This window comes from Aethalodelphis obliquidens, unplaced genomic scaffold (assembly GCF_003676395.1).
Source record: "Aethalodelphis obliquidens isolate GAN/ISIS:26980383/991018 unplaced genomic scaffold, ASM367639v1 scaffold3, whole genome shotgun sequence".
Lineage (NCBI taxonomy): Eukaryota > Metazoa > Chordata > Mammalia > Artiodactyla > Delphinidae > Aethalodelphis > Aethalodelphis obliquidens.
The window spans coordinates 8,819,520-8,832,108 of NW_020837947.1; the positions used below are offsets into that span (position 1 = coordinate 8,819,520).

The 12,589-nt window shown below is 45.4% G+C and overlaps 1 protein-coding gene across 8 annotated transcripts in view; it reads right to left on the minus strand.

Annotated features, from left to right (window-relative positions):
* The window catches only part of TULP4 (TUB like protein 4), a 224,290-nt gene that overhangs the window by 68,993 nt on the left and 142,708 nt on the right, over positions 1 to 12,589 (minus strand). For all 8 annotated transcript variants that reach the window (XM_027082407.1, XM_027082412.1, XM_027082358.1 and 5 more), the window contains one exon: positions 5,929 to 6,057. In XM_027082407.1, the coding sequence (XP_026938208.1) occupies positions 5,929 to 6,057 (129 nt within the window). The remainder of the gene's footprint in view (positions 1 to 5,928; positions 6,058 to 12,589) is intronic.

The window sequence follows — 12,589 nt, forward strand, 5'->3', positions numbered from 1 at the left end:
ATGATTCACTTAATTTTTGCACAGGGTGTATGGTAAGAATCAAGGTTCTACTTTTTAAATTTTAAATGCAGATATTCAGTTGCTTCTGCACCATTTGTCAAAAAGACTATTCCTTGGATGTCAAATAGACTTATCGTGGCGATCATTTCCCAGTAGATACAAATTCTGTTGTACACCTGAAACCAGTATGTTATATGTCAATTATACCTCAATTAAAAAAAAAAGATGGTTCTTCCCCCACTGAATTACCTAGGCATCTTTTATTTACCTTTGACTACCTTGTAATCTCTACCTTATCTACAGTTATGCTCAACTTTTCATTCATAAAATTATTTTAGGTTTCATCTTTCTTCTCTTACTCAAGGGTTGCCAGCAGTTTGTCTACTTCATTAATTTTTTTCCAAAGAACAAATTTTTGAATTTGTTGATCTCCTCTATTGTATGATTTTTTCGCTATTGCATTAATTTCTACTTTTATTTAAATTATATTTTCTTTCTCCTTTTACTGGATTTACTCTGTTCATTTGATCAGAGTTTTATTCCTTTCTAATATACATAAATTAAGGATATATATTCTCTTTTTTAAAAAAATTAGTTTATTTATTTATTTATTTAACTTCGGCTGTGTGGGGTCTTTGTTGCTGCGCGCAGGCTTTCTCTAGTTGCGGCGAGCAGGGGCTACTCTTCGTTGCGGTGCACGAGCTTCTCATTGTGGTGGCTTCTCTTGTTGCAGAGCAGGGCTCTAGGTGCGTGGGCTTCAGTAGTTGTGGCGTGTGGACTCAGCAGTTGTGGCTCGCGGGCTCTAGGGCTCAGGCTCAGCAGTTGTGGTGCACGGGCTTAGTTGCTCTGCGGCATGTGCGATCTTCCCGGAGCAGGGTTCGAACCCATGTCCCCTGCACTGGCAGGCGGATTCTTAACCACTGCGCCACTAGGAAAGACCCTAGGATATCTATTTTCTTATATCACCACTTTAATCCTATCTCACAAGTTTTGACATGTGGACAGTCCGTTATCATTCAGACCTAAGCTTTTATAAATGGCCGTGAACTAGTTAATAATGCGTTTAAAAATGACCAAGTGTCCAGGTATTTGGTCAGCAATTTCCTTTCTTTTCTTTTTTTCTGGCCACACTGCATGGCTTCTGGGATCTTAGTACCGTGACCAGGGACTGAACCTGGGCCCCGGCAGTGAAAGGGCCGAGTCCTAACCACTGGACTGCCAGGGAATTCCCACCAATTTCTTAAATTTATGTTTTTGTTATTAACTTCTAACCCATTCAGAAATCATGGTCCATAATCATGAGAGCTACCAATGGAAATTTGTTTAGGTTTTATGAATGCCCTGAAACAGGCTGGCAAACTATGGCCAGTGGGCCACATCTATTTGCCGCCTATTTTTGTACAGTCCACAAACTATGGTTTTAAATGGTTAGGAAAAAATTTCGAGAGGAATGATACTTTGTTGTATGTGAAATTATATAAAATTCAAATTTTAGCATCCATAAATAAACTTTTTAACTTTATCAACAAAACGTTTTCTGGTTTTCTTTTCTTTCTTGTTAGTACTTACGTAATATCCTCAATTCTGACTCCTCGTCCACAAAGCCTAAAATATGTACTATCTTGCCCCTTCACAGAAAAAGTCTGCGAAACCTCAGAACATGATTAATTTTTGTAAACATTCCGTGTGCGTCTGAGAAAAATGTATGTTCTCTACTTGGTGGATTCAGTAACTACGAGTGTCCATTAGGTCAAGCTTGTTAACTGTGTTGCTCAGATCTTCTATATCTTTGCTGATTTTTTTTGTTGTTGAAACTTCTCAGTATATCAATGAATTTATCAGTTTTTACTTTCAGTTCTGTCAATTTCCTTCACATATTTTGACGCTATTATTAATAAGTGCACACATATTTAAAATATCATCTTGGTAAACTACAGCTTTTATCATTATGTGGTAGCACTCTATAAACGAAACATTACTTTCTATCTTTAAGTCTATTTCATCCGAAAGTAACAGTTGCTACTCCAGCTTTCTTTTTTCCTGGATATTTGCTCAATACATCTTTTCCACCTTTTTACTTTAAACTTGTATATGTCCTTAAGTTTTAGGTGTGGCTCCTAATAGCATATAGCTATGTTTTTAAAAACGTAATCTGTCAAGCATCATCTTGACCGGTGAAGTCAGTCCATTTACATTTATTCTAATTATTGTTATATTTGGTCCTGTTTCTATCGCCTTAATTTACTTTTTCAGTTTGTACTACCTTTTAAGTATTTTCTAACTTAAAAAAATGGATTATCATCTTCACTGTTGCTTATACTTGGAAATGTTCACCTTCATTGAAATTTGTAACATTACTGGACTTTTCACACTTCAGATAGTAATAAAACAAATGAACAAACACCAAAAGGACATGAACTTCTTGCTGTTTTCCCAGCAGGGGTTATAGGTTATCAGTGGTCAGCACGTCCCCCTCATGACAATGGCATGGGGGTGTGAGACAGCTCCTCGACAGCTGGTCTGAAGGTACTGGAAAAAGCTGTTTGTTTTTCAACTCAGAATCTTGGTTTCTCTGACCTTATGTTTCAACCAGTTACGTTATCTAGTTCTTCTTAAGAACTGAAAAGATTTTTTTTTTTTACAGACAACACATTAATTCTGCAATAAACTGTAAAAGTCATTTCATTTTGCAAAGATAATGTTACTTATTTACATGGGTTTTAACTCATTTATCTTTGTGCTAAAGGAAAAACATCTCACTAGAGTGAGAAAACGTATAGCCAGTGACAAGATGCTTCTCCAAGGCACCACCCATCTTACAGTCACAAAAAATGATAACAGAGGATGTTTACATGATCTAATTGCGTTTATTAAATTAGGTTGGCATAGAGTGATAAGACTATACCAAAATTGGAAAAACAAAACCAGGGGAACTGAGTCCCTAGTGTGTTAAGGAAATAAGCAGAAAGCCCTCTGCTGTGGCCTATCCGATGCGGGGGGCTGTGGCACTCCTGGCCCACGTTCAGGGCTCTCTCGACATGACTGACCAAAGCTGAGGAGCAGCCTGGACGGCCCGGCGCCCAAGACAGCCTTTCCTCTGACGGTCCGAGGCCTGGGCCTGGCACAGCCGGCCTGTGACCAATGCTATGAAATAATGCAGGCACTGTTCCAGACTCATTTTGGAAATAAAGGACTCATAATCATTTCCTGAAAAAAAGAGTGTTAAAGCTTCACCTGGCTTCTGCCAAATGTCTGATTACCTCACGACGATCAAAGGCCTGCTATATAACAAAGATCACCTGTCACCTCTTCTCAAGAGTATCACTTCAAGGACGCTCCTCCTCCAGGCACAGAACTGTCCCTCCTGCCCCCAGACACCGCTCCCGGTGCACGGACCCTGCACTCCCTCCACCAGTGAGCCATCCTCACCGGTGCATGACGCTTCTCATACAGGATGCGACTCCAACACAATTAAAAGCGGCCAAATCTCCTCCAAATGCAAGTGCTTAACGATAACAATTGCTCAATGGATTCTGAGGTCTGTAGAATCAGAGTGGCAAACAGCAAAGCTATATGAAGATCTGGATCATATCACTAGATACAGTGATTACTCTGGTCGAACCTGAAAGGAACAGGCTTTTGGGAGATTCTAGGTGCTTCCAGATGTTCTATGGTCCATGTAAGCTCATTCACTTCCAGGTCTGAATGCATCCGTTCTTGTTTCTAACACGCTTTTTTTTTTCGCCAAACTCTCAATGAAAAGAAAGGCTGAGGGTATATGGCGGTGGCAGAGGCCACACGGCTCTGACGTGGAGGTGACGATGTCTCCCTCCTCAGAGAAGCTGCCGTCAGCAGGAGACAGTGTGGCAGCACCACCAGGCTGGGGGGGCCGGACTCGCCAATGGCAGTGAAGCCTGAGCTCTCTGGATGTACTATGAGTATGTGCACCTCTGCCAAAGAGAAAACAGTTGGTTGTCTGGGAACAAGACAGAGTCTCGGACTCAAACCTGGGCTCAAACTCTGGCTTTACAAACCATGAACCAACTCCCCCGGGTGAGTTACTCAACCTCCCTGAGCTGGGCTTTTTCTTCCATTAACTGAGAGTAACAACACCTTCCCAACAGGGTTCCTGTGGAGGTGAGGGATGACACCTGGAAAAGGCCAGCACTGAGTGCCGTTCTGTAGGAGTAACACTCTGTAAGACCTCTTGCCGGCCAAGGTCTGAAGACATGTCTCACGTGACCCCTGGGCCTTTCTAGGGAAAGGCTTCACTCTGGTGGATGGGAGAACAGCGGCACTTCAAAGACCCTCATGGGCAAGTGCAGAAGAGTTGCTGCCTCAAGGCCTGAAGCTGGTCTTTGGTGATGACGCTATGGCGACGACCTAAGGGCAGATGCGCCCCGTGGTGGCGGCTATGGGTGCTGGCACCTCGTGAGTGCTTTAGGCACCGTCGCAACTTGTGGGGACGACCATCATGTGCAGACGTGGCACAGCGTTCTCCACATTTAACCTGCTTTTTGGGGGGGCTGTGCCACACAACTTGCAGGATCTCAGCTCCCTGACCAGGGGCTGAACCCGAGCCACGGTAGCAAAAGCCTGGAATCCTAACCACTGGGCTACCAGGGAACTCCCTTCCATATGGAATCTTCTGTAATCCTCCCAAGTGATCCGTGGGGGCAGGCACCATTAAACTCCCTGTGTACAGATGAGGAAACTGAGGCACAGAAGTAAAGTATCTCCTACTGAAGCGTGACGGACCGAGATGCTGGCTCCAGAGCTCATGCTCTTGACCACAGTGCCCACCTTCTAGGTGACGTGAACGTCTTATGGGCATGGAGGTTTCCACATCTGTGGCTCAATTTCAAGGTCAGTTAGTAGTCACAGCGTAGGCGCCACCTCTTCCTTTTTCCACTCACGGCGGAATACAGGATACCGGTAAGGCCTTACCAGAGTCAGTCAAAATTATGACACCGACCCTACCAAATAAATAAACTCACACAAAGAAGTGTGTTCTGTTTGCACCCAGAGGTAGCTTTGCCTCCTGTGATGGCATCTTACAAAGTTCCTCAGCCTGGCAGTAACTGCCAGTAAGAGCTTCATTCCCTGCAATTTTATGTCACCTCACCCATCTGCATCTTTCGGAGTTGGAGAGCTCGTAGCTTATTTAAGCAACAGATGGGAAGAGAGAGGGTGAGAATTCATTTCCTTAGGAAGGTATAGAAAGGCAGTCACAGGGGAACCACCCCGGAGCCAAACAGACTAAGAAACCCCTTGTCAATAAAGGTTCCCCCAGCACTCGGGCCTGTCAAATCCTTGGCACGGGACCCGTGTCCTTAAACACACGAGACAGGAGCTCCGCGCAGCCGTCCTCGCGGGGAGGGAGAGCCAGGGCCATACCATCAGCCACGAGGACCCACGAAGTGGTTTTTAAAATAGCACAGCTCGGCAGGGCGTCCCCGGAGCAACTGTTTTCCTCAGAGCAGCGACAAATTGGTACCAGAAAGGGAGAGCTGAGTGACGACAACAGGTGGCCCCGCTAACTGAAACCTGACCGAAGGGACTGTGAAAAACTCGGCTTGGGGATTGGCTGTGAGAACGGTCATGTGGAGCTCCCCGTGAGAGAACTAGGAAGATGACAACATGGGAAAATACCTTCCACGGGGCAGCAAAGAAGCGCTACGCCAGGAGCACTTCGTTAAATCGGAATTTAACAGGTAATCACAACACTGAGTGGTGAAAAACGACTTCACAGGTTTAATTAAAGCTTAAGGCCTGGAGCGTTCTCACAACAGCCGCAGAGTGGAAGAGAAGGAAGGATGATCCTTCTCTCGCTCCAGTGAGGTACTCAACGGGCAGCACGAGAAGCAGGATGCTGGTTTCATTCATCTGCCCTCCGCCCTTCCCTGGAGGGGCGTCCTGCCCGCTCACCTGGGCCCCTCGGTCGTTGACCAGCTCCACGGACCACCGCCCTTCATACTGGATCCACACGAATATCCCGCCGTCTGCGTCGCACGTGGCCAGCTTCTGGTATGGCTCGTTCCACCTCACCAACACGACCTAGGAAACGACCAAAAAGACACTTACTGCAGGGAAGGAGCCCGTGGGCCGCAATCACGTCTACGACGTTATCAGACCCAAAACTAACTAGAACGCACGGACAAAGGCAAGGACTCGGGGAGGATGGGGGGTGGGGAGTCCAGCAGAGAGGACACATGGCAGCGCCTCAGGGGACCAGGCCCACGTGACGCGGCCTCCTGACAAACAGCAGGCACCTGAGCAAACCACGAACCACAGCGCCGCAGCGCCCGTCGCCGTGACCGCAGAGCCGGCCCAGAGCCCACCCGTACCCGGCCCTGCCTCCACAGTGCCAGGCTCGCTCGCCTGAGGGCCGTGGGTGGTGGGGAAATGATTGCCTCGAAACCTCCTGTGTGCACCTGAGTCAGGGCACTACTTGCTTGGTACAGATGGAAGAAAGGGTGCGGCCTATGTAATCTCATTTTTTCCCAAAGTGAAATTTTCTGTACCTTTGCCAGGCTACATTATTTCCAAGTAGTTCAGCATCTAAGCATGCCAATTTGGAAAAAATACACAGTTGAAATATCTAAGCTGTTCAGGATTTATCACAGAGGAAATACAAAGAAACTAAGCTTCAAAACGGATGAGTATGAGAACTTAATTTTTTAATTTGAAAAATCCTGAACGTGGACAATCATTTTCATCTTTCTCAACTATCACTCGTTCATGGCCGCAGGTAGGTGGTCTGTGGGATCAGCCTTCACAGAGCCCAGTAAAACCCGTAAGGGCACAGGGCTATGAAGTGGTCCCAGGAGGCACAAAACCAGCGCCGGGCTCCCCAAGGGGAATGCTTCTGGAGGTCACCTGGCCCGCCCGCGCTGGTGACCGTGATCGTTTCCTTCGTTCAGCTCATACTCATCAGATCCATGCTGCACGCTGCCGCGTGACCAACACGGAGGTGGAGAAGACAGGGCCTGCCCTCGGCAAGCGCAAAGTCCAGCTGGGAGCCAGAACAGCCATGGATACGTGGACACATGCGGATGTATGTCAGTCGAATGAGAACTGTTACTAACCAGCAAGAGCACCCCTGCTGCTCACAAGATGCGAATCCCGTCTCCTCCCAGGACTTTGTGCCTCATAAGCTAACAACCCTCGTGAATACGTGGCACCGGTGCATAGGGTCCCCAAGTTCCACTTATGTTCTGAACCACTGACTGCGAGCGGCTGAGGCCAAGGACTGACCATCACAGACCTCCAAAAGCACAGTTCCCTCCTCACGTCCATCTGCGTCCAAACCACAGACCGACACAGAAGCCCTGCCCCTTCTCAAAGCTGTACCATGGGCACCAGGGAGCCAGGAGAGGCCCCCCAGCCTTGATCCACCACACTTGGTGGTATCAGCATTTGTTGCAAGATGCATACTAAAATCCTCAAATTGTCCAAGAGGAAATTACTACCCACTTAAAATGTAAGGATACTGTAGCTCTTTTTTAAAACTGTGCATCAAGAGCTGAAACGCTGCAATCTTTTGAGACCTGGCACTTGTCGGCCAAATCTAAGCTAGTCAATGGCCCGCCTGCAAAACGGATGCAAGTTCCGTGGATGCGGACACTGCCAGCTGCCGGCAGCCCCATCTAGCTTTTGTCCCTCCACTGCGACTGCCTGTCCCTCTCTGGTCACTGCTCTGCAGGTGCCGCGCTCACACCACCTGCTATAACCACAGGTTTACGTGCACCCTCCTCCCCCTGAGCTGCGCCACCGGAGGAAAAGGGCAGAGGCATGCTCACCTCTGAACCCTGACACACAGGAATGCTGAGCATATCATGCCAAACAGCCACACGTAAGTTACGATTCTCATTCAGTTACGCTTTGAAAACTACTTCAAGTAGGTTACTTTCGACTCCCAAAGGCATTTTAACAAGAGCCAACACTGACAGACTGCCTATTACAAACCATTAGGCTGTGAGGATAGAAAGTTAGGAAATCTTTGTCCCTGCGGAGTTCAGTTCACTAAACAGACATAATACCCTGCTCTGTATGCAAGTACAGAGTTGTGAACATACACAGGAGGGGCCTCAAAACAGGCGGACGGGAGGGCAACAAATCCAGATTCATGTTTTTAAAGTCTAGCTTTAAAAATTCTGTATTTAAATTACTGATCTAATTTTTAAAAATAGTAAAACCAACACAATTAAAGTCTTTAAATGCACCACACTGAATGTATCATAAAATTTAGAATTTCCAAGTAGCCAATAAAAACCAACTTCATAAACTTTCGGACCCAACAACAATCGGCCTGAGCAGTGCCGCCCACAATGTGCTGCAATATGGTCCCTCAAGACACCTGCATCACCTAAGCCCACAATCACAAATGCACTTCAGGATGGCTACAAGAGGGCGGAATATGACAAATAAGAACACTTATTTCCTAAGTTAAATACAGTGAACATTCATCTACTATGACCTTCCTTATAATATTTGATGACAAGGCATCACATTTCAGAGAACAGAGGTTAGTCACATTTTCTATACTTTTGCCTTTTTCCTTTAACAACCATCGCCACACATGATTGCATATTTAGTTATTATCAGTAACAAAACCTCTCTTCTTCATGAAGACAGCCTGCAAGTCGCAGCATGACACAAACACAAAAGAGCAGAGGCAAAAAAATGTTTTAAAGTTATTTCTAATGTTAAAAATGTCTTGGTCTTATGACAACACAGTAGTAGTTGTTGGAGAAACAAAGAGTTCACAGACTCAATGTCATCTTTTCTTAATTCCTGATCAGTTGAGATGCAGCAGTAAACAGAAGTGCAGTCCCCATACACACACTTCTTTGCTGTGAGTATAACCGGTATAACTGAATATAGGTGGGTTGCTCCCCTAAATTAGAGGGAGAAATCTTTCCAGTGATCCTTGGTTTAAAAATAAAGTTAAACTGCGATGTTGTTTCCCTGGATTAGTTTTCTCATTTCCGCTCTCGTCTGCGATTCGGAGCTGCCCGTCTTATCTCCCGGCCGCTTATTTCCTGTTCTGCGAATCCCTCCAGTCTGCTTGGCAATGTCAGGACATACCAGAGTGTTGAGGAATTACCAAGCAGGGGCCAGCTGGGTTCTCAGTTGCCCAGATGACGTGGCAGGGTGCTAGGCAGCTGCCCAGGCATTCTAAGGCAGAGCTTCCTTCCCTTTTAAAGGAAAACGGGGCTCCTGATTGCTTTGGGCACAAAAGCACTTCAGCATTTGACATGTTAGCTGAAGTATGCGTTCCTCTACAGACAGCGGCTAAGCCAAGTTCTGACCCAGGTCTTTGATTAGTCCCCAAAATGCTAGCCTGTCGCCCTCTCCAATGTAAGGTTTCTATCATTTTACAGCTATTCTTATCAATCAATACTTATTGAGTAAAATTAACGGCAGAGAAATCTACACTAAAAATACAGTGCAGGTCTGCTGAAGGCCTATTTGGGCTGTACTCTAATGCCCTCAATAAGTCACTTCACCTCCTACTTCTAGAACTATTTTTAGGCAGAACAAAGCTCTAGTGCCAGTTAATCCAAGGCACCAGTTCATCCAAGAATGTTCATCGTTTGAGGCAGGAACCCTTCAAATGCTGTTGGTAGATATAATTTCTACTTTACAGATATATACAGGAAACCACCGCAGTGAACAACCAGTATCACCAATGTTCAGAAATATTTCCCTTAACCCTAAAAGAATGTAATTTGGACATACCTTAAATACAAATAGCTCAAGTTATAAATCTCTGTAAGTGATTATTACCACTCAGTTCTTATTCTGTAATTTATTAAGCGAAACAGCACTAACTTCACTTGTACAAGAAAAACAAAATGAGTGCCAACTGAATTTTAGATACATTTAGCTGTTTTTTAACAGAGAACCAAAAGCACCCTGAAACAGAGGCTGGAAGAAATTCAATGTGGACAACGGCTCCATGCCCACCAGCATGACAGTCCCGTGAGGTCCAGAGCTCAGCCCCGGCCGCACCGCTCACCAGCTGCATGGCCTCGGGCACCCTGTTGACCCGCTTGGGTCCCTTTTCCTCATCTGCAACGGGGGTAACAGCAGCAATCCTTCTAGAGCTATTGTGAAAACTACGATGAGAAAGGACCTTAGGGCAGCAGCAGGCACACAGCAACGTGCCCCTGCCCAGTTCTGGTGCACGCATTCACGCCCCGCACACCGTCTCTGGTTCTCGCCAGCCTGACGGTTTCTTTGCATCTGTACTCCTGAGGCCCGGCATGACGGCAGGCACACAGCAGCACTCCACAAATCTTTCTAAATTAAAATATTCCTGAAGGACGATTAACCGTATTTCTTTAGAATTTTATACTGTTCTCTTTCAACACTAAGATGTTAAAACTAGTCCAAGTGAGATTTGGGGCGGGGCGGGGGGCATCAACAGTTGTACTGAGACAAAACTGACATACCATACAACCCATTTAAAAAGTAAAACTCAATGGTTTTTGTATCATTTATAGAGCTGTGCAATCATCACAGTAAATTCTAGAACATCTTCATCAGCCTCCAGTACTCCCTTCAGCCCGAGACAATCACTGATCTTTCGTCTGTTCATATTTGCCTATTTCGGACACTGCATATAAATGCAATCATACAATGTGTGGCCTTTGGTGCCTGGCTTCTTTCACTCAGCATAATGTTTTCAAGGTTTATCCATGTTGGAGCATGTGCCCGTACTTACTTCCTTTATATGGTCAAATAATATTCCACTGTATGGATATACCATTTTGTTTATCCATTCAGTTGATAATTATCTGGGTTGTTTCCACCTTTTGGCTATTATGAATAATACTGCTATGAACATTTGTGTATCAGTTTTTATTTTCTTGGGTATATGCCTAGGAGTGGAGTTGCTGAGTCAAACGATAATTCTACGTTTAACTTCTTGAGGAACTGCCAGACTGTCTTCCAAAGTGGCTGCTCCAATTTACATTCCCAGCAACGATGTATGAGGTTCCAGTTTCTTCACATTCTCTCCAACACTTGCTACTATGTCTTTTTGATTATAGCCATCCTAGTGGGTGTGAAGTGGTTTTGATTTGCATTTCCCTGATGGCTAATGGTTTTGAGCATCTTTGCAAGTGCTTACTGGGCATCTGTTTACCTTTTTTGAAGAAATGTCTATTCAGATCCTGTGCCCCTTTTTAATTGGGTTGTCTTTTTTATTAGTGAGTTGCAAGAGTTTCTCTTCTTAAGCCTTTTGAAACACTCTGTTTGAGGGAAATTTTTGCTTTTATTTCCACATAATCTATTTCTCTCATTTACATGTTCACAGATCCAGTCTTCATTCAATTCAATATGCTGATAAGAACTCCATGAAGGAAATGGTTCAGGGACAATAAGGGAATTCAGAAAACACGGATCTATGGTTTTCTAAGCCCTAGGCCAGGGACCAGGGTGCTGCTACGTGGTTCTAAACCTGAATCTGAATTTGTCTGGAGGTGACTTCCGCAGTCCTGGCTCCCCAAGACGCTTCTCAGGAAACTCACAGCTACACACTCCTTCCTGATGTTTTCCAAACCTTCTTGTTGGAAAATAATACATCTTCTTTTTGGGGAGAGTTTATATTATCAGGCAGGACTGAGTTAGGAAAAAAAGAGCTCTATCAAGTCTCCTGACACGAATGCAAAATTACCGTCCCTAGCCTTCTCATCTACTAGGTGGCAGTGAGAGTCTTCCACTAAAGCAATATATAAAATGCTTTGAATGGCTTCATCCAAAAGTACAGTCTGTAGGAAACCCAACAGTCAGTACCTTCATCTCCTGGCCATTTTCTGATTTGTGCATATCTCAAACCAGTGCAGTGAATACTCCCTGTGACTCCCACTTCCATCCTTCTCTGTCCCATCTCAGTTGCCATCTCCCAAGCAGAATTTTACTGGAAAGTATGTTCAGTCACAAACACTGTTCCCTGAGGTTACAGAGCACCTTACCAGGGCTAAGCATGTGTTCTCCATCATCACCTCCCACTTATTCTCGCACAAATACTCTTGGTATAGACAACGGTTACTGGCTTTAGCCAACTGAGAGCTGACACGACCACGCAGTCTCACAGATGAGGATGGGGGCAGCCAGCATGAGGTCACGCAGAACGCTCGAGGTAGGTCAGGCTCCAGGCCAGAGCCTCAGTCTCCTCACTCCGGTCCAGGGCACTTGGTCTCCGCAACCAAACTGGCCCGGGGCCATCCATCCCTCAGCCCCACCAAGGCGCTGCTCACGGGACACACACAGATGGAGCAGATGTCCTGCCCTCAAGGAGCGCCTGGGGGAGCTTGGAGAAGCCGCCTCATGTCTTCTTTCTTACTCCTGCTGTCAGACTTCTGCGATGCAGAAATATTCTCAAAAACAGCTGTACCAACAAACTCTAATTCTGACAGAAGAAGACAAAAATCATATACTAAAGAGAAATAAACTAAAACATTAGTGGTGGTGAAGTAAAGGGATTTTCATCAGAATTTTTCTACGTTTTCTGATCTTCCCACAATGAACGTATTTCCAGCTTCACCTATTTCTGTAGCAAGGAAGTTGAACACTTTCT